The following is a 26401-nucleotide window of genomic DNA, read 5'->3' as shown; positions in this document are numbered from 1 at the left end:
TATCAAGACTTAAAATGAACTAAGATTATCCCCACCCCTAACAAACTACAATAATACAATTCTGTAATCCAGAACAAAGACTGTAATTTAATGAAATAATCTTACACAATAATTGGAAGCTCCTTGTAGCTATGAGAAACCTACACTGATTTACCATAATTTTCTTTGAAAAAGCAGCAAGCTTAGCAAGGCAATGAAACGTCAAACTTATTGCCTCCCTGCCATTTTAAAAGGGAATTCCAGCACAACTGGTTTTGTCTTATCAGTAAGTTTCCCTCTTGTAAATCATGTGGCAGGTTACTAGACAAGATGGATCATTTTCCTGATGGAGTATGACAAATCCTAGGTTACCAAAAGCCGTATAGTCCTTAGAAACTTCAAGAGATACTAAGACCACTCAGGTATAAAGAGAACTTATCTCCAGTGTTCCTGAAGTAAGAAATGGGTTTGGAATCGCTGTGGACGTGGCAAAAGGGCTGTTACTCAACTCCCTCACTGCTATTCCTCCCTTAACTCCTCACTTGAGTCCATCTGGAAAATGTGCAGCAATACGAGAGCCAAACAACACAGAAGATGCCATACCTGGTAAGACCACCTCAATATGTTATTCTCTAATGTGGAGTGTTCACCAACACAGCTGCACTGACTCCTGCCTGGATTGCTGCAGAAAAGAATGAAAAACATGAAAGACATTATGAACTTGTGATAAACAAGACAGATAGCATGAATTCTTCTAAGTTACTGACAAGCATATATTGAAGACTAAATTGCTGGATATACTGAGAAAGCTACATGGAACATCTTGATTTTTCATATAAACATAGAATTATATATATTTTCATGTCCAGAGCTTTGGATTGCTTCTTGATTTGAAAGCCTATTCAGATGACAAATATGCCAGATTTGATTAGCACAGGGTCTCACAAGCTAGCAGCATGCTCAGGCTTAAAATAGCAGCTACACTAGTTTTCAAACATTTCCCTCTCTGTAGTCACATAGGATGATTGAAAACACTAAAAATACTTCCACAGGAACTTTTGCATTAGTATTTGTCAACAAGACCTGCATCTAGAAATGTGGATGGAAGCTCAAGGATGCAAATGCTTATATATACTAAAGGGTGGCCAGGCACTGTCAGGCAGCTAACCAATCTCAGCCAAATTTTTGACCTGCAAGGTGAGATGTGCATACTGCATATTTCTGCAGCTAGTTGGAGAAATCAGACCTCCTCAGGCTGTAGACAGAAATGATATGATACATTTAAGATTAGTGTGGTTCCAGCAAAGATATACTCATTTGAAAATGCCTGGATGGACTGCAATCTGAGAAAACTTTTTGTGGGGTTTGCAGATGTAAGCAGCAAGTACCTGTCAGGATCAGGCTCTCCCTTTTTCACAGAACTGTAGCTAAACCTATAAAATGGGACTTTTCCACTAAAGTGCTTTTATCATTGCTGTTGACTGAAAGAAATACGAACTCGGGACCAGAATCTTACCCAAGCCTGACAGAAGAACCTCATAAAGTTAATGAGGAGAGTTACATGCCTAAAAATGGGGTTCACCCATTACTTTTAGTGCAGACAACGCTGGAAGGAACTTTAAATCCCTGTATCATAAACTTCAATGCCTAAAGTTAGGTACTGACATGGGACTAGGAGTGTCAGCCATTATTCTCCTCTTAGACTCTTGAAATTTCATCTTTTGGTGTGGGCTTATGTTTTTCTCCCAAAGGACAGTTCATACAAGGACTTTGTAGCCAAATGCCAAAGGTCTTATCTGGGAGATGATCTGGGCCTGAGGCCAAGGTGAGCCCAGGAATTTACCAAACAGTAAAGTACAATGCTTGCAAACTGGTGGAACTGTTCAACCAGACAAGCACAGCTACAAAGGCATGCTAACAACAAGAAAGCAAATTGCCTTAAGTTGAAAAGGAAATATAAAAATTCCTCAGAAGAAAAAAAAGATAATTAGATGTATTTATTTTTAAGGCCTTCGATATATATGGCAAGGCCCATATTCCTAAATCCATTTCTTCAATCACTTATCTACATTTCCCCATTTTTCCCCTTAGTGCCTGTGCAGGAGAAATAAGCTAGAATATTCTATGCAGTTTCTTTCCACAAGGAAAGCTTCTCCTCTGCCTATACTTGTTAAGCACATGGTTATGCTGCAGCCAGACCCCGTCCTTGACTGATGGAACATCTCCTGGGTTTTAGACATGCAAATCTTGTGAAACCCTCTGGGCTGACTGTATTAGTACATATGGTGTCTTATGCCATGAGCACAGGAAAAAAAATTACTGTGGAGTAAGATGGAGTTCAATCTCATCAGCGGTAAACTACTCCATCATAACTGTCCATGTGCACACTCCTACTCCATACTAAATTGAGACATAAGCTACTCACACTTTTGTTACAAGGTACTGAGAAAGGGAGATGGATGAAAGCAACTAGGCATGCAGTTACCATAAGGAACTGACAAGTTGATATTCTCCATCCTACCATACCTTAAGCCCAAGTAGTAGCTTTCACATAGCCTAACAATGTGCTTTAAGACCAGTTATTCCTTTTGTGAACATCAATACATAGAAACTTAAACTTTCAAAGAGCCTTCAGAGTTTTTGACTCAAGAGTTGCAGGGCAGAAGTAGCACTGACTAAAGAGCTGGGGCTAGGTAGACGGTGCAATCTCATGACAGTAAATCAGAATACTGGGTCTGGCTGGGATGGACTTAACTTTCTTCATAGCAGCCCATACAGTGCTGTGTTTTGGATTTGTGGCTAAAACTGTTGATAACACACCAATGCTTTGACTGTAACTGAACAGTGCTTGTACAATGCTGCAGCTTTCTCTTTTTCCCCAACTCTGACCCAATATTTAAACATAGGCTATCCAACTTGGCAGGATTAAAAGCACCTATTCTTCCTGGTAAAAATATGCCTTGCAAAGAGAGTTTATCAGAAACAAAGCGGACAGCTAAAAATCTTTGGCATACTTTTGTACTAAGGGCAGAAAAACTGTTCAGAAGACTCTACCTCTGTTAAAAACTCAATACATATACATAACTATGTGTCTCAACGCTAGTGGGAAAAGTGTCAAGAATTTAAAGAAACCTCTGTTACCTAATGTTGTAATCTTGGCATGCAAGAGACAAAGTTGAGAGCTCAGTAGAATCCACCAGATTTACAAAGGCCTTGGGAACCTGCAGTAATAAAGTTAAAATTAATAACATTATATTTGCAATTAAAGATCAGCAAATAGCAATAATGGTAAATCATGTCTACAGTTTCACACGTGTTACCTCTGGCCTGGCACTCTGCCCTCATAAAATCAATGATCTAAGTCTTTGCCAATTCTGTCCTGAACCCTACTCCTATGCCTGCCACCTAGAATAACGTTGATCATCATTCACGAAGTACTTGATAATTTCTTGACCGAGACCCAGCAATTTATTTTACATAACCAAAGTGGCTACCAGCCAGCTAAACTGAACTCAAATGAACTAGGAACTACCATTTTTGTGGCAACATACCAATGCAAAGCTGGGGATGAAAACGTCCTGTGTAATAGCACAAGCACTCATGCATCCTGCCTCACCTCTCCCCCCAGCAGAAAGCAGCTTTCCATTTACATAATGATATTTCACTTTTACAAGTGCACATAAACAGATTCTGGAAATAATAGTGGAGAGAATCCAAAGAAAATGTGTGGGTGGAACTTCACCCATACGCAACATTTGCTGAAGTTGGTCTGAGAAAAATGAACGGTTGTGGCCTGATGCAATTGAACTGTAGCAGGTTTAGAATACCCTTTAGGCCTTCAGTCCAGAAGACAAAATTCTTGGAAGATGCCATTGAAATACTTCACATAAACAGTTAATAGCCTGCTTTAGTAGTGATATAGCAACATCTAGTCTACTATTCATTAGTAGACTAAGACACAGTGCAGAGCATTTCCCAGACACCATCCTAGATAATTCTTAGCTCAGCCAGCTCAAAAACCTTGAGAAAGGCTAAGATCTTAAAATGCACAGATAATAGGAAAAAGATCCATTACACAGATTTTTAATGGGCATTTTCCCTGGTCTGTAAACATCATCACCAGGTAGTTAGCAGCCTGTACACTGTCTAGGGAGCTCCATATATCTTGTTACTAAATAAGAGTTATTTTCAAGAACAGCCCTGTTAAACACAAATGGCTTTCAGATGCAGACAGATGTACAACATTTTGCATAAAAATCACCTAAAAAAACAAAGATGGAGTGGCACATCAGCTGGTGTTCCAAAACAAAGCAGTTGTCTATCAGTCCTTTCTGTTTGCATGCATCAGCTTTTTCAAATAAAACACTTAGTGACAATGAATGGAGCCGGTGGATTGGAGTAAGTGAGATTGGTGTTCTAATTCACCTACAGTGGTACAAGCCCTAGTCCGGTAAGGAAGACTGGAAAAATCAGCAAAATATTTGGTATTCAAGGTTGATAAATAAATCTTACTGTTTTATACAAAAAATCCAAGACAGCTTTAAGCTTTTCCAGGTTGTCCAATATGCAGTTCTTCTGTAAATGAGATGAGAGATGTCATCAAAACTAGTAGAAAAAACAAAGTTACAAATCTGGCAAAAGTCAAACCCTGTGTATTGATCTATGTACTGAAGGGTTGCCAATGACCACTATATTCTGGGTTCAGCCTTAGCCAGCATCAAGAAAAAAACCACGGAACTAGTCTTGTAATTTAACTGCCTGTAATTAGGCAACTTAACATACAAAAAGAAAATCAAAAGACAGCGATGGGGAAGAAAAATAAATTTAGACTTGAGGTGGAAAAGGGTTGTTCTACTAAGGGCATGGGCATATCAGACTTGGGTTTACAAATTAAGTACGGATGTTTATAAATACAAAACACATTGTATGCCAGGAACTTACATGACTGGATAGTATTGTTCCAACATCCCAGAACTAGCTACTCCTTTGGTGCACTATGGCAGAGAGCAGAGTTTGGGAAAGCATCTTAACCACCTGCCTTGACTGTTAAATCAACCCATCAAAAGCTTACCAGTTGTGTGGAGTCACAGAAAGAACATGGGTTTTCAGCACTAAAAAAAACTGTGATCAGTTTCCAGTCATTTTGGAAGTCCATCATCTGGGAGAAAAAAAAAGATACTAATTGAAAGACTAGAATGATAAGAGACCTATTTACTATTTTGCTTTCTCACACAAGGTTTGCTATGTCTTTACATCAGCAAGACAAACAGTAGTTCATGGCCCAGCCCTGACCATCCTGATCCCTTCCATTTGACAAACCATCCAGCTTTTCCCTAGAGGAGAGAGCAAAAGGATGGTTAAGTGGCAAACACTGCAATTAAAGCTGAATGCACGCCTATAAAAAGCTCAGGACAGAGCCAGAAATTGCTGCTGCCATTGGAGAGTCTGTCGGAGAAGATGGGCATGCACAGCTTAGCACAGAGCTGCATGCTGCTTCTTTCATCACATTGCAGCTTGCTGACAGGGTTAATGTTCCTGAACTGCTGAGACTGGGTCACACTAGTGGGATGAAGACTGGAGCAAAAATCTGAGCGCTAGACTCCTGCTTAGCTGTGCTATGCTTATTAGGCAGTTCTCGCCAATCCTGAAGAGCACTGGTTAGAACCACTCAGTTCCACAAAAATGTATGCTAAATCCATGTGCAAACAGTCTGATGGGCTCCCTGCAGAGCAAAGAGGCAACAGCAGAATCGCCTTGATGATCACATTTTCCCATTATGCCAAGACCATTTTACAAATAATATCCTCAGGTTAAGAGTAAAAGAAAAATTAATATGTAGAACTCCAGCATGGGATTTACAGAGCACTCAGCCATGAGTGATAATTCAAGCTCTCACGGGGGTCAACCACTGACATCAGCCAAAGCCTATCTAGGTCTTTACTGTCCTTTTTGAAAGTACAATCCTAAAAGACCGAGAAGAAACTGAACAGACAAATACTGAGAATTACTGTTTTGGGTTGGTTCTCAGAAACACCTGCATAGTTACAGAGTGTAGCTAGCAGAGGTCTCACATCCTTAACCAACAGCTAACATACATGTTGGCTTCCCTACCAAGCTCTCAGCCACTCTGACAAATGTAAACCAGGTGGGATACCTTCAAGAATAAAACTGTATACTTGAAAGGTACAGAACTGATTCTTATTTACAACAGAAAGACCCAAGTCCGTTAACATCAAGAAATGGCATCTTCTATTTTGAAGATATCTTTGAGTGCTGTTTAAAGTATTCAGTCACATTTCTCCATTTTTCTGTTTCAACACCAAGCTCTCTGAATTGTCCTGTACTTCAAACAAACCTGATTCTCTTTCATAAGCTTCACTATTTCTTCAGCTTGATGCAGGAGGTCTCTGAAAAGCAGAAAAGAGAAACTATGAAGGCATCGGTAAGAGTAAAGCTTTGGCTGATTTTTACCATTAAATCAAACAACATTTGAGACTTCAGGTGGGATTAATCTTTTCTCTCCTAGGTGTGTTAAGACTGGACACTTGTCTGTGCCACACAGAGCACCTGGGCTGATTAGGTCATATTCAGGCATCTCACTTTCAGATACATGCACTTAGATGAAAACAGCAGACACAGCCTGGTAGGCACAGCTCTAATTCTACTTGAGCCAAAAACTGTGTTTTGCAGCTATAAAGAGGGAGACCTGATGTTAAGTCAGGTGATCCAGACCCCAAAGCCCACAGTGGGGTTTGTTCCTCCTGCTTCTGAAAGGTGACAATTGAGCCACAGTGGCAGGGTCTGTCCCTGGAGTGTCTGTGCAGCCTCTGCCGGTACTGAACATATTCTGTGCCCAGTGAAGTGCTCTAGCATCAGAGGCTTCCATCCTTCACCTTGCCAGCTGTAAACCAACTGCCCGGCCAAAAACCCCTCAGACTTACATGGCTTGACTGTCTGATGTCGCTCCCTTTATGCCAGGCGATGGGGACTGGTGTAGGACAGAGGGATTAAAACTGCTAATGAGAGCTGAATGACATACACAGGTTAGGCAATTTCTGTATACAAGGGACTGCTACTCTGTTGTTTCACTATAAACACAACAGAACTAAATCAGCCAGAGAACATGAAGTCTGAGGATCTCCTGGCAGGCCTGGGAGGTACACACAAGCCCCTCTGTAGCTGTTCTTGCTGGTTTTCCTCCTCACCTTCTGAAGTGGATGTTTGACATCTGAGTTTGCCTCCAGACTCAGGTCAGAAACCACCATCCCCATCTCTCATGTCAGCCCCAAGTAATGCAGGCAGATTTAAATACAGGCAGCTGTAGAAATGAAGCTGCTGGGAAGGGCTACCCAGAGACAGCCTTCTGAAGTGCTGAGGAGTTGCCCAGTTTTAAACCCCTTTCACAGGGAAATGGAGGTGTCATTAAAATTCTAGGAAGAAGATTTAGAGAGGATGACCCTGGAGCTACCTACTACTCGGCATTTCAGTGGACCTGAAGGTTTTACTTACAACACCCTTCAATCAAGCCAAGGCTGCCTTCAGAGCCAGCTGGAACCAGCTCACAGATGATGAATTCACCTATGCGGTGCATCTATGGCAGCCCCAGCGTAAATCCTGAAGACGTGGCAGTGGAAAGAATACTAGACAGGCAAACCCACACAAGATTTCACTGGACTAGCATGGGCAGCAAGCACACACCAGCAGAGATTGTGGCACAAGTAGCAGTAGCAGCCCAAAAATCCCTGTTGTGCACATAAGACTCTTGCAGCAATCCGTAGCACCCCTTCTTCACCACTATTTGTCTACACAGACTCTTTAAAGCCAGCACAGGTAACTCAGCCTGGCTGTACTCATGCTCCCCAAGTACACCATCTCTTAGGCTTCCCTTACGTCCCTGCAGCGTGTTTGTGCTGCACCTGCTCTGCAGCCCAGCAAAGCCCTGAAGCTCCTGCCAGTGTGCTGTTCAATCAATTTGCTGAGTTTCAGCATGAGAGCAAAACGCACCTGCTAAAGTTTCCACGCTTACTTCAAGGAGGCTCTTTCCTGTGCTGTAGAAAGGGAAGAGAAAACAGGAAGCTGCTGTTACCCCACTTCTCAAACAAAAATTATATTACAGCACAGCCACAATTTCTTTTCAGCTGCACTACAGCTCAGAGTGCATATTCATGGCAGCTGTTGACATTAAGAATGGGGCCTTTCTTTCTCCAAAACAGTCGTGTCATCAGCTACTGCAAAGAACACAGTCTTAGATCTCAATTTTGTGTGTCTCTGTACACTGTGTGTTGCAATAATTGTGCTTATGCATATGTACAAGTAATGCAGGGATCTCTCTGGTGTGTGCCCACATCAAGTGGACATGGAACCATTTTAAAATGGTCTTTTCAAGTTTGCCTGTGCAGGGCCAAATCCTCATCTGGAATGCTGTAACTCAAAAGAGGTACACAGAGTTACATTTACAAGGTTTAGCCATATGTTCACTCACTGATTTAGGTCTGTTAAGGGGGCATGGAAGAAGAAAACAGGGTAAAGCTTGTCCACGAAGCACTGTGAATCGTTCAAGCAGAGGACAAGGTATCAGGACTCCTGGGTTCTTTTTTTTGCTTTGATAAACCCCTGCTTTCTGGTCTCTAGCTTGTGGACGATAATATTTACTGCCTAGGATTCGTCATGTGGCAATGATTCTTAATCAAGGTTATTGCAACCCTAAGGCAGTTCTATATCTTGCATAAGCACAAATAATTTCTGTTAACAAAGGACTGGGAAGGATCCAGTGTCTCAAAGTCCTTTATATTTTACTTAGCCTCTCTCGGCCTCTCTAGCAAACAATAAGAATTGCTTGGACCCAATTCTTGCACTGTGATACTGTATACATTAGTATGATGACACTTAGCAACGCTAACAATTCATTGTTACCTTTGGAGTAAATCCTCATGAGGTACACCAGATCCTGGTGTCTGTGAACAAGCAAGCAATAAGAATAGCATTAAGCAAAGGGTAAACTAGTTCTACATACTCTGTTCCCCTACCATATCCCATTCCTGTCATAGATAGCATTGTGTCTACATACTATTCTCCATTGTGTTGTAATTACTCACAGATTCAAATTATTTTCCAGAGCTTCCTTATTACAGTGTATTTTCATAGTCCGATAATCCTTTCTTAGTTACTGCTGTCATTAATGAGTTTATTACATATGGCTTAAAATAAAATTTGACTGGTTGAACTCAAATTCAGTCAGATGAAATGCTGTTCTAAACCAAATTTCTCTGGATCTACTCCTTTTCAAAAGGACATGACCTGAAGTCATTTAGATGACTTCAGTGGATGACACTCAGCCAGTATGGTGTCTGTTAAAAAAAACCCTTAACATAAACAGAGGAACTTCATTGATTTCAGAGTCTGAGGTGGAAACAGAGATGTCTGCTCCAGGAAAGCAGACATTCCTTAGCAGAAGATAATTTATATGTTTTCCTGTGGCACCATCCACGAACAACAGAGACATCAGCACAAAAAAGATTTGCTCTAAAGGGCCATGCATCCCCTATATGGGTGTGTCAGCTTTCGCATTTAGGAGATTATTTTCTTCCAAAGGAGGAGGTACTTACAAGGAGGTCAGGAGTGCCGATTTTCTAATGCAAAGCTTTCATCCCAAGGAAAAGTGTGATGCCTTGAAGAACACCACCTCAACTTGAAAGTTGTTTTGTGCTAAGGGATAATCTCCCCCATTTCTTCGCAGTCGTAGCCCCTGCAATGGCTACCAATTTTTGCCCAGTTTCTACACAACCTCAAAGCTTGACAATTGTGGTTAAATGCTTTTGATTTGGCCTCAAATCTATTTCAGATATTCACTTCCAACCATTAAGATCAGTTAAGATCATCCAAATCTGACTGTACTGGAACAGGAAGGAGAACTTTACTCAACGATTTATTAAACAAAAGTATACCTTTGTGATTTTTCTAGAGCTTCTGCCTTCTACATAGGAAACCAGTCTCTGCGGAAAACACTTTAACAGGATGGAAAATCTACTGCATTTCTCAATAATTTGTTCTAATAGTAATTACCAAAATTGTACTTTTTTCCAGCTTGAAATTTCCCAGCTGCTTCTTCCAGTTATTTGATCAGTTATGCTCATTGTTAGGAAAATCCAAGCACTCTAATCAAATATCATGGTTCTCTGCAAGAGCACTGTGATCACATTTCCTCCTGCGTGAAGTCAGCTGGGTATTTTTACAGTCAGGGTACACTGGAACACTGAAAAGCAGGTATTTCCAGCCATTTTTCACCAGAAGCCTTTGATGCTTGCGGAAAGATTCAAGTCCTGAATGCCCCAGCTGAGACCCCAAACTACATCATCACCTCACTTCATCATCACAATGGAGGAAATGGGTCACATTCAGCACACTTCCCGCTTGTACTTACTCTTTGCAAACTTCCTATTGCAGTGACTGTTTTAATGTCAGCTGGCCTCAGAGCATGAACTGCAGAAGTGAAAGACTTTAGGTTAAGAAAGAGCAGTAACCTTGAAAGAAAATTACATTCACCAGTATACTAAAACATAACTGCATTGGTTAAAATATAAGAAGTATATACAGATTGTTTTGACTGGCAGTTTTAAATCAGAGAGGATGAGAAACTACTCAGGTGTTCAGTAAATACTCTAGGCGTCTAGATGCACTGAAATGCTCAACCATCAAGCAAGAAGAGATCACAAAACACTGCTGTGAATTATTTAAGTAATAGCAGCATCTTCAATTAGCAGTTGAAGAAACTGAGGCAGAGAAGTAATTATGAATAGAACAAAAGCCCTAAGGAGTTTGTAAAGCCCATTTCAGCCACATCCCATACATATGCATCGCTTCAAACAGCTGATTTCTCCCCCAGCCTGTTTTCAGATAATTTTGAGAGGGAAAGCCTCTACAAGGATAATATCAAACACAAACCTGAAGATGAAGGGGTCTCAGGTAACATCGCCTGCTCACAGGAAAACTGAAAGCTTCTTAGAACCTTTGACAGAAACAAATAAATATGGTTGATTGCTTAGATCTAACAAGGAAATCTGTGGAAGGAGGGGTCCTATGGGCAGTACCAAACTCTTACTCATGTAACAGTAATTTTAAAGAACAATTACACCTTTGCTAGAAATACATGGGAACACAGATCTGGACAGCTGCATTTTCAAATGCACTCTTCCAAAACTTGACGCTTTTTGCTCAGTTTTCTTTACTGACTGCCGCAGAGCTGGGCCTAAGCAAACAATGAAGTGTGCTGAAGGCAACCTGTTACATCCATTGCTGCAAACAGTGAGTGCTCATTCTGGAAGACCTAGTGCATGTATCTTCACATGCCAAGGGAGCACACAATGGACACAAAAAGCTACATCTCCAATATGCAACAGAAGAAGGAGAATGAACCAATCATAGGTCCTTGACAAGTGGCAAAATTCCCAGGTGATCAAAGAAAGTACTAAAGGAGGGGCAGGGAACAATAATCCAGTTATCGAGTTGCATTTGGGGCAAGGATGTGAGTGATGTTACTCACTCGACATAACAGACAGCTCAGTTCCACCAGAAATATTATTTAATGCCCTCTTACACCCTAACTGTAGGTACGGCCCAACTCCAGTACTTTCTTAAAGAGAGATGAAAGACATGGCTAGGGCTTCTCTCATCACTGTGACCACATTTGGCTAGCTGACCACCACTATTATGTAAAGGTGAAATCTATATCGCAACAAGGGCCACCACAATCCCCACACACTCCCTAGTCCCCCGTTGAAGGGCTTTAGTGATGCACATGCTTTGCACCATTTTAGCACAAGGAAGAGTTTAATCTTGTGTTTCTAAAAGAGCAACAGAGCATCTAGGAACAAGTGTTAACCACAGTCGATCTATGTACAGGATATGCAACCTAATAACAAATGTTGCTCAGAGAAACCTTTATTTCCTGATTAGGTACTGTAATTTTGCAGCTGCAATATCACCTTATCATTTGCTTTGCATTTATTCTTTGCAGAATCAAACAGATTACAACACCAAGCTGTATTTTTCCCTTCTTCTACCTGCCTTGGAGGAAGCAACAGCCAAAGAGGTGATGATAGGTATTGAAAAGATGAAAAAAAGATAAAGCTGTACTCATACTTTACCTTTTGTTTCCCTTGTTCTTCCAGATGATCTGCATTACCTTAAAAACATTAAATAAATGAATCGTGCTGTTTGTTTACCTTAGAGAAACACTTCAGAAAACTTAAGATACCTAAACCCACAGAATCCTTAGAGGAGCAGCCTTTCTCCTCTGCCCTGCTTTCCAAAGGTGAGGTTCATCCAACAACCAATGTATTTTCTTAATTTTTGCTATACTAGAATAAGCTTTTAGTTATTATAAGCAGGTGAGATCTGTCAAAATCAGTGGAATACAATGAATTCATACACACAGGTGATGGGCTGCATGTGGATCTCCTCAACCAACCTCATCCTTCACAGGCCTTTTCTACCTGTTTTCCTCTTCAGCACATTTCATATATCGCTGTAGTCTTATTCTATCCGAATTTAAAGTGATTTGAACATCTATAAGGTGGAACTCCTTAGAAAGGAGTTATTCACATTAATCTATGTCTTCCACAATCAGAGCACAACATTGTGAGTTTGTTATGAGTTTGCCACAGTGATACAGAAACAGCTGCAATTTCTTCTCTTAGTAGAGGGTATTGACAGATGAAATAGCCTGTGGAGCCAGGAGTCACACCTGTAGCTATTTTAGTAAACATTATTCTTTTTCTTTGAGTATACACTTGGATTTATACACATAGATTTTAGCATATCCTAAAATCTCCACAAATTCTGGGTCTCTGTCCTCAGCTGAACTTCAAAGGGTGCTCACAGCTGTCCCTGTTTGCCATACTGAAGCCATCAGCATCCAGCAAGTCTCATAATTAGTCTTGCTGTGCTTAGAATAATTATCCTTTAACATCCACAACCCACTTTTGGAATATTTAGTCCTGCTGAATACTTCTGTTTGTCCACCTTTCATTCCGTATCAAAGAGTAAATGCAGAGCCAGTTCAGCCTCAGAGGTAAGATACAGCTGGGTGCAGGGCAGCCAGCAGTGCTCACACTGCAAGGTGACGTATTCAGCATGAGCAGGGGCCTCCAGGTGGCCCCTGTGGACATGGGTGCCAGCACGGTGGCAGAAAGCCACTACTGCTCCCCATGACCACTTCAGCCTATCTCATGAGCCACACTACATGACCACGTTCAATAACTGTCAGCAGCTTCCGTACATTTGGGGTGTGGAGGTGTGTGTGTTCCTATTTGGGTTTCAGCCACGAGCTATTGATGAATTTATATTGTTTTTCCTGTACTTGGCAAAAAGTTGAGACAGATGCTACCTGGCTGTTGTGCAACATTTTGTTTAAAAATTGTGCTTGTTCAATCCACGTTTTTAGATGATGTTTTATTCAGGACAGCAACCAGAACCTCAACTCTGTTGTTTGAGATACTGGAGGCATGTGCGATGAGAGACTCATCTGCATCATGCAAATCTGTTGCAGAAACTCAGTATCTTTGAGAATGTTGACACTAATTTCTACTATATTTGAGAACAGATCCACAACTTACATTGAGGGAGAAAGAGGGTCCAGTTCCAGTTTCCAGGACTAGGGGAGTCAGGGGGTTGGGTACGATCTCTCAATATTTCAAAGATTTAAGAGTGGTTGTGTCATGCCAGACTGAATGTCTACCTAACCTGGGACTCTGCCTCTGACAACATCCAAATGCAGATGCTTAGGGAAAGAATAAGGAAAATACAGTTATACTTCATGTTCTACCCTCTCAACTACGTGTGCTATTGGTCTCCCTGAGGAAGCCATTACTTAATGTTGAAGAACTCCCCGAGACCTTTCTTCCAGTATTTGTCTCTTCGTTTTTCTAACTCCCTCACACTTTTGGCTTCCTCCAAAGTCCTGTGGCAAAGGTGCTTCATCATTTAATTAGGTGTTGAAAAAAAGTACTTTCTCATTTGTTAATAACTTGATCTGTTTCCTTCTTGGTTTTGTAAAGAGTAGTTATTCCCCTGTTTCCACAAATTTTACCATTTTGCAAATGCCTGTATGTCATTATCATATACTTACTCATCCTTCTTCCAGGCTGAAGAGTGAGTCTATTTGATATCGTGTGGACATTGTTTCATAAGACCTAGGTTTTCCCACATCTCTTTTGAGATGAAAAGTCTAGACAACTGTCAAGATGCAGGTGAACTATGAACCTATACACAGCAGCAGAAATGTGTTTTCTATGCTGTTCTCTCCCTGACCCCTGAAATTGTTTGTCTCTCTGATTGTTGCTAACACTGAGCTGATGTCTTCAGACATCTGTTCTGTGATCAAGCAGTATCTAATTTAAAGTTCATCATAATATACACATACCTAGAGTAAGTTTTCTATATATTCTATATATTTCTAATAAGTTTTCATTCTGAGCATCCTGAACAGTTTTGTATCAGCAAGCTAGTGTGCCCCCTTATCCAGATCACTTCTGAATACATGGAGGGCCCACGTCCCAGTGCAGATCAATAGAAGCCTCTGCAGGTTCACTATCCCCTCTTCTCACAGTTTGAAGATTTGCCATCTGATTCTTCAGTCCCCAGCTTTGAAAAGGAGCCCACAAAGGTGTCCTCACCCTTATACCATGACAGTTAACTTCCTTAAGAGCTCTTGCTCAAGATTTGTGGATATCCAAATACATCCCAGCTGAATAATTAATCCATGGGGGTGTGCCCATTGTCACAGATTTTCTTCATAAATTCCACAGGGAAGCTCCCCTGTTATATCATATTTACCCAGAGTCAGTTCACTATGTTCTTTACACTTGTACCACCAATTTGCCTCATGCGGAAAACATCCTTACTGCTTTTGTACAATTATCACTGCAGTTCACCAGATCATTCTAAAATGGAGCCCGTTACAAAAACTGGTTTCACATTTGCCATCTTCCAATCCCAAGACCAATACTGATTCAGGAAATAGTTTGCACCACAGTTAATGCAATGGACATGTTCGTACTTCTGCTTGGCTCAATCCCTTATGTGAATGTCAGTAAAAGAATTGCCAGGTTTAGATATTTGTTATCAATTTGTTCAGGGGTTTGACCATTCCCCAGCTTTTCCCCTGTGCTGAAAGTCTCTGAGTGCAAGGCCTTTTTTAAGCTCTTGTGCAAAAGACTGCAAAGAAGAGAGAAATTAATTTGGTTTCCCTGTTGGGCTTCAGCTTTTATACATCAGTCAGCCCTACAGACGCCCTGTTTCAGATGTATTTGAAAAAGGATTTACTAGCTTTTATTCCTTCAACGATCATTCATTGTTTCCCCTCAGATTCATTTTTGGCTTGGCTGATTAAATTTTAACCTCTTTAGTTTTCTTAGTTTGCTTTGGATTTATGCTTTCCGTAGGATGATTTTTTTTTAATTTCTGCTGCTCCCAATATTATAGTTAGTCCCTTACTCTACCATTTAATAATTCTAATTTGTATTTTTAATTTTCTTAACATCACAAAAAAGGGTAAAATATTTTTCTGAAAATTTTCCCAAAATTTTGGAGAAAGATTCTACTCCTTCCTCCCCTGCTCTTAGTTAACCTGTTTCAGCTAATAATTCTTACAAGCTGCTATCAACATTTTTCCCTGAATCAAATTTTCACAGGAACTGCAGTCACCATGCACCCTTTCCCCTAGAGTTAAAAAGCTCAGACATGAACATTTCTTCTGTTTATTTTAGGAACCAAAACCCCCTGACAGTTATATTTCAGAGCACTTCACCATCCTCTGAAGACACTTATCCTCACAGTCTACTGCTAAGGTAAAGCAGTATTACTATTTATCAAGGCTTTCTTATAGGCAGAGAGCTGAAGCACAGAGCTAGTAAGGCTGAAACATCCACAGCATTTTTAGTCCTAGAGCACCTACAAAAGTAGCATCTGGCCCCAAGTGTGAACTTCACAGATCCAGTATAGGGAACAAAGTCTCCTCCCTACCCTGAAACTTGTAGAAATGTGAACAACGATGCCCCGAGTGCCAGGATGCTGCTTCACTCATTCACATAATCCTCCATCACAGAAAAGATGATGATCATAGATATGAATTCACAGAAAACCTCCATCCCTTGCTTGAATTTCTGTACCAGTTTGGGACAGATCTCACTGTTAGTCTAATCATTTGTCAATGTTTTTCCCATTAGAAAGCCTTAGTGCCTACCCAAGGTGCAGACCATCCCCACAACAGTGCAAACCAATGTATGTAATCTTTATCAAAAATGATCAAACGTAACCAAAATTACATGCAAGATCACAGTTGTACTCACAGATTTTCTTCATCCTGCTTCTGAGACTCCTGCTATACACCCACCTTGCAACAACTAAAAATACAGGTTCCTAAATACTGTATAACATAAATTATCAAAGGGCCTTTCAAAACTTACCTTCTGAGGGGAGCAAGCAAAGGAACAACAAGCCTAACAATAGCTTCATGATAAGCACCTCTATGAACTGATAATTCTGGAGTGCTGTCAGTTCGACGTTACGGCTGTGAAGACAGAAATTCTCTTCTTTTTCCTCCTTTATATTTTAACAAGTTGATAACTCAGCAGCCATAAAATTTATTGGCCTCTTTACCTTTGGAAAGCAAAGCGACAGTGGTATCTTATTTCAAAGACACGTGCAATCCCAGCTTATAAATTGCCCCATCCAAGGTCAAAGGAGTACAGAAGTGGCACAATTTCTCTCACTTGTTCAGAGACAGCTAGCCACTTTTCAGGAGGATTCTTGGCAAATAGGAGGACCTAGATCACGTGAGTCAGCTTCCAGGAGGGTCAAGGCTCTTCCAGGCAATACGTAACATATTAATTTGGCATTAGCCTGTCCCTACCAGACAGGGAAAGAGCCTCTGTTCCTGAGGCAACAAGGGCAACTGAGCCTTATGTAACAGCCCACATCCACCCAAAGACAAAGGTTGTGCTCTTCCTCTTGTCTCCTTCCCTGTCTCCGCTCCTTCCTTGCCTTCAACCACCCTCACGCTGTGCCTGTCTCTCTTCCACTAGCTCCGGAACTGCCAGCTATTTCCCCAAGCTGATTTGACTCACTGAATCTCCAAAAACCCTAAGTCTGACTGGCTGCCAGATGGGTGTGAAGAACATCAGACAGCACAGAAGAGCATAGGAAGGTCACGATCAGAGCATGGAGAGACAGCCTCCACCCAGAGCAGCAGGGATCCGTGGTGTAGGGTGGCACAGCTCTGCCTTGGGCTGTTGAATAGGAGACAATGTAAGGGATGTGTCACCCGAGACCGTAACATTTCTTGATGGTGAGGGAAGAAGCAGAAAGGCGCTGAGGAAAGTAACACAAACTTTTGAGTACCACCAGTCCTGTCAGCAGACATGTTAAAGGCCACCTCTCCAGCTTCAGCCCACGGGATGTAGGCAGCTCTCTTGGCAAAATTTCCTTCGCTGCGGTATGCCTCACTGGTATTTGGCAAGACAGAGCACTGGTAGACAAGCAGGATCAGTAGCTCTGCCCAGGTCTCCAAAACCCTTACTATATAACACTATCACAGTAGCCCAGTCACTTCTGTAGATTCAAATAGCACACAGAAATGCCAGTTAGACTGTGATATGACACTCCACAGTGTCATATCATTTATGAGGCTCTGCTATGCCTCAATTACAGCATCAGGAACAAACCTCTGAAGAGCAGGCTACCATCCTCACACAACGTACCAGAGTATCCTCTGATCTATTGCTAGCCCATCAACACCCAGATAGAGCTTCTGCATGAATAATGGGAGACCCCTTCAGTAAATAGCTTTAAATGCTTAATTAAGCTACTGACACACCCATCTCAGGCAGTCGAAACCATTCAAAGGGCTGTTTAGTTTGGCTTTTTGTTGTTTCATGACTGTAATTTGACATTCTTTGAAGGAACGTGTCAGAGATAGATCTTAGACCCGCTTACTTTTCAAAAAACAGGAACATAATATTAATTCTGAACGTGAACAGCTATTGTTCAGAGTGACATGCAAGGAGGAACCTCCATAAAGAGGAGAAGGCATTCCTCCAGCCCCTGAGTCTGCAACTTCATCCCAGCACAAACGTATCACAGACCTCACCAGCACAAGAACCAGCTCACCTCAGACAGAACAGCACGGTAAAATCTGAGAGATAAGCTCATTCCACTTGGAGTTCTCACAACCTGAAACACTGTTTGACACCCAGACTCTTTTGCCTAGTAAGGTAATGAAAAATTAGCAGTTTACTCACTGTCAGGGCAAACACGCCAGCCAGCAGCTCCCCTGCCTGGGCTGAGCTGAAATGGAGCTCCCAGACACATGGGCAGGATGAGGGAGGACCCAGCTGAGGCTGGTCAGGGCCATTATCACCTGTCAATCAAGGTGGCATTGCACAGCCTTGAAGTGGATGGGAGTTAACTTTGGTGGGTTTTGTCATTACATGCAAGGGTTTATGGCTGCTTCACTCAACAGAAAGCTCTCATTATCAACAAGTCAGAAACAGACTTCTTAATGAGCTGGAAGTGTTTCAAATACCAGGAAGTCTCTTCCTCATTGTACACCAAGCAAAACACAGAAAGGAAGATAGCATTAATTCATACATTTGCCATAAACCACAGCTCCATGAGTAAGTTTAGCCTTTAGGCACTGTGACATGCTCCAGAAGAGAAACAGCATTAACTGCAAGGCTTGTAAATCTTCTGTAGACACTCCTTCCCACCACCCAAGCATCAAAACAGCTTCTAGACTGAATAGCAAATAGGAAGTAGCAGCAAAGATCAAGAAATTCTGAAAGAGAAATTTTTTTCCTAGTTATAGAAGGTGTCAGAGACAAATGAAAGCTTTTGCATTACTGCAAGAGCAAAGCTAGATGCAGCTTCAAAAGGCATGTTTAGGAATACCCTAGGGAACTGCAGCCATGTAGCTAATTACCTAATGATCAGCACAAAACATCTTGTGTCTTCCCTAAAGCGCCTGCTGCTGCTGCTCAGGTGAGACAAGGAGTTAGCTGGACCTTGTAGCTAACCTTGTCTGAACTGTGGGAGTCATCTTGTCCCCTGCCCCAGATGGAGAAGGCTCATAACACAACTGGCACAGAAGACCTTTGTGTGGGAGTTAGTGGTGAAAAGCAAAGTTTTGTGCCTTGGAACATTCTCAAGTAAAGGACCTGTTTCACATGTCTAGGTCCAACAGTGTGAAACACCGCAAACCCAAAAGTCAGGTCCCAGTTACAGCTTTAAAGTAAGCCACACCCAAACAGATACCCAAACATATGCACTAAAACAGTAGCCAAATTTCTTGGTCCATTGCCATATTTTTAGATGGCTTATAATAAACCTAGAGCTTTACCTCTCAGACCTGGTATGCAAGTTATAGCTGGGAACGCCAAGGGATTGTTCTGCCTTGTCTTTAAGTTCTTCCTTATCTGCCCACTTCAACAGAGCTCTTTGCTGAATTCCTTTTCCTTATACCAAATACTGAAAACCAGAAACTCTGACAACCTTTCTAGGTCTTTACATATAGGACCAGCTTTTTCAAATAGAAATAATGAATCTATGGCTGTGCAGTGACAGAAAAAAACCAAGCAAACAACAAAACAGACACAAAAACCATAGCACTCAACCATTCATAATTAAACCCAAGATGTTTGTCACCATAAGCACAGCCTTCTACTGAGTAAGTTAGGGAAGTAGCTTGCTCAGCTGCTAACAAGCAGGGAGGCAATATATCAGAGGATAATGTAATTGCATCCACAAAACTATCATATTACACTGGCATATCAGAGGACTTGTGGAAAAAGCAGACTGATTCTTCATTTCATTTGAAGATAGAGCCTGTCTGTGACTTGTCAGTGCTTCAGCTAATCTACTGCCTAGACAAGGCCTTAGATCTTTAATTGTATATTTAGAAAGCATATTGCTGAATTGTTCCATCTATGAGACCCCCATCTGTGATGAGTTGAACATGCCAGTACTGTGAAACTTAGTAATAAATCATACACAACAGTGAGACTTCACATTCCCGTGTGGTGGTGTGCCATCGCCTCCTGCTGCTGCGCTTCACGTTGCTGGTAAATTTAGTGCACACTCTGGACCTAAGCAGCAGATCTTCCTCCACAGGAGAGTTCAGGGATGCAGCGGAGGGTGAGGAGGTGGAAGTGAGGCCAAGGACAGCCAGGGACATGAATCACAGAGCAGCAATTCTGCAGCAGCAGGCAGGATAGCTGCACAGCTTAAAGAAGGCTGCTACCGCCTGCTGGAGAGAATGCAAATACTCACAGGAAAAGAAGAAACCCGAGGTTGATGTAGACGTTTTGGGCAGGAGTTGAAAAGCATCGCTCTGCCTGTGGGCAGGTTACTGAAAGTAATTTTTCCTAAGTTCAGCACATGACTGGAGCACAGGACTCTTCACTTGGATATTTGGGATTGACAGAGCTGCTATAGCGACCTGAGCTGAGGTGATAAATAACAAGCAAGGTCACCACTGAAGTTATACCCGTGTTTTGGATGAGCTACACAGCAGCCTCCTGCAAACACCCAACAGTAGCTGGAGACAGCAATATTACAAAGAAACCTCAGTTCCAACATTATTAAGTGAGTGAAACCCCATATTTCTTACTTATGCCTGCAGGAGGGCGCAATCTCCCACACAGATTGTTTGATTGCTTGGCAAGGGCACAAGCCCTTTAGCCACGGACCTGAGGCTGGTATCAAAGTAAAGCACAAAGTCCATCTCCACAAGCAGTGCCTGGTGTTGCTGGGGGGCTGGTGGTACCCAAGCCTGGCTTTGCACCTTGTACAGCTGGCACATGTCCCTCATGCTCCATCACCTGTCACAAAAACATTGTGTACCCTTGCAGCAAAAGCTGTAACTGCTCCTCACTGCCTTTTCTAGCAGCTTCCAAGCCTTTGATATAGGTGAGCTGCAAATCAAGCCATAGGTTGAAATCTCCCCTGTTCCAGAGAGGCAGGAGCCCTGAGGCTGTCAGAACTAAAGAGGGGTCCTCCTGCTAGTTGTTGCCCTTCTGTAGGCCAGCTGAAGCCTGATAATGGCTGCAAGCCAGTGGAGGTCTCTGAACACCTGGAAAACAGCAAAGGTCAGATTTAAAGATCCTCTGCTACAGATTCTTTACTGACTTTTCTGTAGTGTGAGAATTTTTTTGACTCTGTTAAGCATTTTTTTGACTGTTAAGCAGCAAGAAGCTGGGGACCAGATACTTCCCATGGCCTCATCTTCAGCTGGCCCCTCACTTATCAGATCAGGAGATAATGCTCACTTCTGAAGAGCTCTGTTTACAGCTGCAGTCTTGGGAAAGTCCTCCAGTGCTACCACAGCCTTGAGAGAGCAGCACAGGCAGGAAGGCAGATATCAAAGGGAAGCAGTCTGTCTGCTTCTGATAGACAGTGATGGCAGTTTAGAGTGTGGACCTACATGCTCTCTTCCTGTGAGTCTCTGGGTGAGTCCACTGATGCCCACATCCACCGTACCTAATTCTCAATTATTTGCATGGAAATCAGGCACCTAAATAAATACCTCTGTGAATTGAAGGCGAAGTCTCAAAGAGCTATGGTTCTCTGTAAAATGGAAACATTAGTATTCCCTTTCTCCCATTCTTTTCTAATAAGTCACGAAATTCCCAAAGCAGTGCCAGCCTTTTGCTGTTTGTATTCATGCCACAAAGGGGCATTACAGCCAGCGCTGTAATTGCAGCAACTGTGTGGGAAGTTCCTGACTCGCCTGTCCTCTCTGAAACTCTTCCCACATGAAGGGAAGACTCCATGGGGTCAGCCTGTCTAGGTGCCATGGTGCCCCACACTTGCTAGTCCATCTACCCACACCGCAAAACCCCTGTTTACTTGACTCCCCCGCAGAAGTTTGTTTCTCAGCCTGCTTCTGCATGTCTGAAAACATATCTCTTAGACCTCAATGAGCCAGCCCCAGCTGTGCTATATTCCTTTTGCATTATTAATACTTGTGCTGTCCTTGAAAAAGAGACGACTACCAAGTGTTAGCATAGTGATTGAGATGGGAAGAGGGGGTAAGGTTGCTTTCCCTCATAAGGGATGAGGCTGTTTGACTCTTCTGGCTGCAGTTGCACCCAACATAGATCCTTACACCCCAAGGTCCTTGACGTCGATCAGGTTTTGTCCATATCCAGCAGAAGCACCTAAAGCTGGGAGCTTATAGCTCAGTACGCTCCCTTTACATACCTTACACACCACAAATTGTGGCAAACACGTCCTCCCACCATAGTGTTCACCATCAATGCTCTGAGCTGCTCTCTCCTGTTTTGTGGCTAAAAGAGCCAAACACGGGCTGTCCAGGTGCTCTTCTTGCTCGCCAGTTCTTTCATCTGATGAGTGGAACCGCATTGCAGCAAGCCTGAGGGTAATAGATGCAGTACTTAGAGAAGTGGGTTAAAAGGCCTTTGGACATAGGCACACTTATTTTACTAAGGGACCATGCAAGGGCAAGCAGCTAAAGCCTTCACCAACTATGAAGAGGTGCTTACAGAAGCTAAATTTCCTTTTGTGAGGCAAAAAAATCACAGGGAAAGAACAAGCAAACACCATCAAGCCAATCAAACCCAAAGTCACACACACCTCAATGCTCCAGAAAGTGGAGCAGCTAACTGGGCACAAAATAAATAGGAGGGGTGGGCATACAGAAACTATAGAAGCCAGACTGGACTAGAAATATTTACAGGGCAGCGCAGAAAGGTGCCTGGAGCACATGGCCTGTTGGCTTGAATGACAGTTTGCGTTTGGAGGGTCACGTTCGCTTTTGCCAACCGTAACTCTCACAGTTGCCACCAGAGGACACCAAATTCCTACATTTTCATTCCTGAACGCACCGTGTATCCGGACCCTTCGGCAGGGACTGCAGAAAAATGTAATGGCAGTGGAGCTGTAGCTCCAGTCCTTCGGAGGGGAAGCCCAGGCCAGGGGATTCTTAATGAGACCTGTAGCTGTCCAGGTGTACCATCACACAACAGTAGCTCTGTGTCCTCCCTTACAGTCAGAAGCCGATTTCAAGCTTGCATGTTTTCAGCAATTTCACGTTTTGAAGACCAGTAATAACTCAGAAAATATCAGTGATTCAAAGCAACGCTAGATGATCAGAGACCAAAAGCCAGTGCCAGCTGAACAGATGCTCTTATCCCATATTTCCATTGAATGAGCCTTCCAAAATTCACAGCTTTGCCAGGCTTTATCCTGACATTTCAGCTGAATATTGCAAGAATGTCATCAAGTGCTAGAGGCCTTTGTTTTTAAGATGGGAAGGCTGGGCTCTGGAACCAGCTAAGGGTGCAGGCATGGGCTTGTGCATAGGATTTTCTGAACAATTAATCTGCACGTTATTATTTCAAGTGATCTCAATAAATTGCAAAAGCTGCTCAGAATCAACTGGATAAAATTCAATAAAAACACAGCAAAGTACTGTGCTTGGGAAGGAGAAATTAAGTGCACAAATGAACGACTTGGAATAATTGGTTAAGCAGCAGTACTACACAAAAGGATCTGGAGGAATTAGAGTGGATCATATAATGAGTCAACGGTATGCTGCTGTTGCAACAAAAACAAACATTTCTTTTGGGATATGTTAATGGAGAGTTATGTCACAGAAGGTCGTTATTATACTTTATCCCAAAAGAGTGGTCACTCATGCTAAATGTTGTGCCGAATTTGGGGCACCAGTGCCTTCAGAAAGATGAAGTTTAGAGCAGACCAGCCAGCCCAACAGGAAGCCTAAGAAACCCTGAGGAAAGCTGGATGGGCTGGGGAAGCTTTTTCCAGGAGAAAAGAGGAGTGAAGACCGACACCCTGAACGCAGGGGGCTGCCCCAGCCAGCGGCAATTATCATGCATCTGTTTTCCCTGGCAGCTCGGAAGAAAGATATGCAAAGGGGTCCCACATCAGTGTGGAACATAGCCAGACACCAAACCCAGGGCTAGTTTGGGTTTCATCTCAACAGGCATCTCTGGTTTTCTTAGGTAAGATGGAAGGCATGCAGGTGGGGGATGGGAGGGGTCTAGAGTTTTGATGTGACTGTCAGTAACAACCTGGAAACCTGCTTTCAGGTGAGGAATAGTCCTTTTAACACAACCAAGTGGCACACCCAGGAGTGCATACACAGACCACACCTACTGGAGCCAGCTTCCACAGGGTTGTTTGTACAGCAAGCAAAGGAAAAAATAAAGATTGGAGATGGAGCTTCCTTTCTGCCCATTCCTCCATCCAATCAACCTGACCTTATGAATAGTATGGCAATGCTATATTACTTATATTCTATATAATATTCTATAATAAGTATTATATATAATATTCTATAATATATATTATATATAATATTCTATAGTAATATTACTATATTACTCATATACTTACATTATTATATTCACATATTACTGCTTTCTGCAGCTCCTGGAGACCTTCAGGGTCCCTCACGGCTACTGTTAGATTCCCACCCCTTAGACCTGGTTAGATTCCCACCCCTTAGACCTGGTTAGATTCCCACCCCTTAGACCTGGTTTCCACCAAACACCTAAACAAATTCGGGCACGTTCTCATGCAGTGAAGGCCTTAAGCACATGCTTAAATCTAAGCATGAGCTTCAAACGAAGTGTGTGTTCAATGACTTCTGCAAACAAGGCCTTAACCTTAAAAAACCATAGATAGAACACTTTTCACTCTAGCTAGGTTCAAACACTTTCCTCAAACTCCAAGTCGAGTCTACCACCTCTCTGACACTGAAATAGATGCCTTGCATAAGAAGACTCTCTTGCTTCCTCTGCTGTAACTCATGAGCTCTTCCCTGCTCCAGGGCACGTACCTCTAGGGACAGATCAGATCTATTCCTGTTTGTTACTATGCAGAGCTAGATCACAGCAGCAGTGATAAAAGCCCTTGCACATCCTAGCTTGCTTTCTGATACTTCCCTTTTCTCTGGAATTCGCACTCCTCACCCGCCCTTGCTCCCTTCCCCCTTCCCCGTTTGCTCATACTTCTGGAAAGATGACTGAAGGCTAACTAATGAGTAAGATGCTGCTGCACGTCATCGCCTGTCTGCTGCAAGAAGGGGTGAACAAGTTCGTTTGTCCACAGGTTAAAGTGAGGTTGCCATCCAAACAAGGAGCATGTAATTGGGAGACCAAGCAGTGGGAAACCTGCCCTCTCTTCTCTCTCGTCTGCAGTGTTTAATTTCTCTTGTTTTCTTCATTGCGTACACCACTTTATGCCTGCACAGCATCTTTCAAGCAAGGATCTCAAAGGGCTTCACAGACCTTAATTAAACCTCATAAATCCCTAATTGATAGATGAAAATTCTGAGTCACAAAAAGGTGAAGTGATGTGCTCATGGTGAAACAGTGAGTCAGTTGCAGAGCTTGGAGCAGGGTTGTGGTGATCCCAGTCTGGTACTCGGCATCTTCCCCACTTGCGTACTTTACGGAAGACATAGGTCTGCTTGGAGTTCAACAGCTGCCTGACATAGCTCCCATGGCCGTTCAATCACCGCCCAGGAACCAGCATCGATGGCGTTTGGTATTGGGGTACCCAGAACTGGCTAAGAGCAGAGGCCAGGTTGCAGGAGTGCCATTTACATTGGGAAGAGCCCCAACCACCACTGGCTGCCACCCCAAAGCTCGCCTGGGGCCCAGGGCCCAGGTAATTGGCCGCTTCCAAATCCCCAGGTGGCAGCCATGAGACAAGGCCAGTCCCTTCGCCTTCCCAAAATGGCAGCCTGGCATGGGAGGGTCTTCATGCCCCGATCAATGCCTGCGGGACCAGTGCCGGGGCAAGGTTCAGGCTGGCGTGGGGCCCACCACGGACCCGTGGAGGCATAGTGTGGCCTGTGCCCGGGAGGTCTGGCCCCCACACCTGAGCCAGCTCCTGGCTGCCGGGTGGCCCCGGAGAGGTCCACGTTCTCCCCCATTTCCCTCCCCAGGCCGCATTCTCATGCCTGTTGCATGTAGGCTTGGCAGGGCAGGGACCCTCCCAGCTGGGCAGGGACCATCAGGAACCCTCCCGGCTGGACAGGGACCATCAGGGACCCTTCTGGCTGGGCAGGGACCCTCCCAGCCGCAGTTTGCTCGGTGTGGCCCTGCCAGGCCTGGCCAGGCTGGTGGAACAGCCCTGCCCTGGCTGCCCTTCCCGCCCGGCCCTGCTGCCCGGCCCACCTTGGTGCCAGGGAGCCGGTCGCTGTCGGTGGACATCATCACAGTCTGCTTTCCAATTATAGCATTTCAGGGCTGTGACCCTGTTTAATTGTCTGAGTTTTTTAAACACTAAACGGCCTTGGCTGACGCTGGAGTTAATGATCCCCTGCAGAAGCAACTTTGGCTGGCCGGCTCCCAACCGGGCCCTTGCCACGCCTGCC

At 43.1% G+C, this 26401-nt stretch overlaps 1 protein-coding gene across 1 annotated transcript in view; it reads right to left on the bottom strand.

Annotated features, from left to right (window-relative positions):
* PLB1 (phospholipase B1) overlaps positions 1-26401 on the bottom strand; it is a 102388-nt gene that overhangs the window by 67204 nt on the left and 8783 nt on the right. The window contains exons 2-12 of the mRNA XM_080408286.1: positions 12123-12160; positions 10921-10984; positions 10400-10458; positions 8893-8933; positions 7984-8027; positions 6921-7005; positions 6335-6386; positions 5051-5137; positions 4492-4554; positions 3121-3200; positions 583-661 (exon numbers count right to left, since the gene is read on the bottom strand). Of these exons, the coding sequence (XP_080264412.1) occupies positions 583-661; positions 3121-3200; positions 4492-4554; positions 5051-5137; positions 6335-6386; positions 6921-7005; positions 7984-8027; positions 8893-8933; positions 10400-10458; positions 10921-10984; positions 12123-12160 (692 nt within the window). The remainder of the gene's footprint in view (positions 1-582; positions 662-3120; positions 3201-4491; positions 4555-5050; positions 5138-6334; positions 6387-6920; positions 7006-7983; positions 8028-8892; positions 8934-10399; positions 10459-10920; positions 10985-12122; positions 12161-26401) is intronic.

The sequence above is a fragment of the Falco punctatus genome (assembly GCF_963210335.1).
Source record: "Falco punctatus genome assembly, chromosome: 12".
Taxonomy (NCBI): domain Eukaryota; kingdom Metazoa; phylum Chordata; class Aves; order Falconiformes; family Falconidae; genus Falco; species Falco punctatus.
Note: the sequence above shows the minus strand (reverse complement) of the source record. Positions and strands in the feature narration are given on the sequence as shown.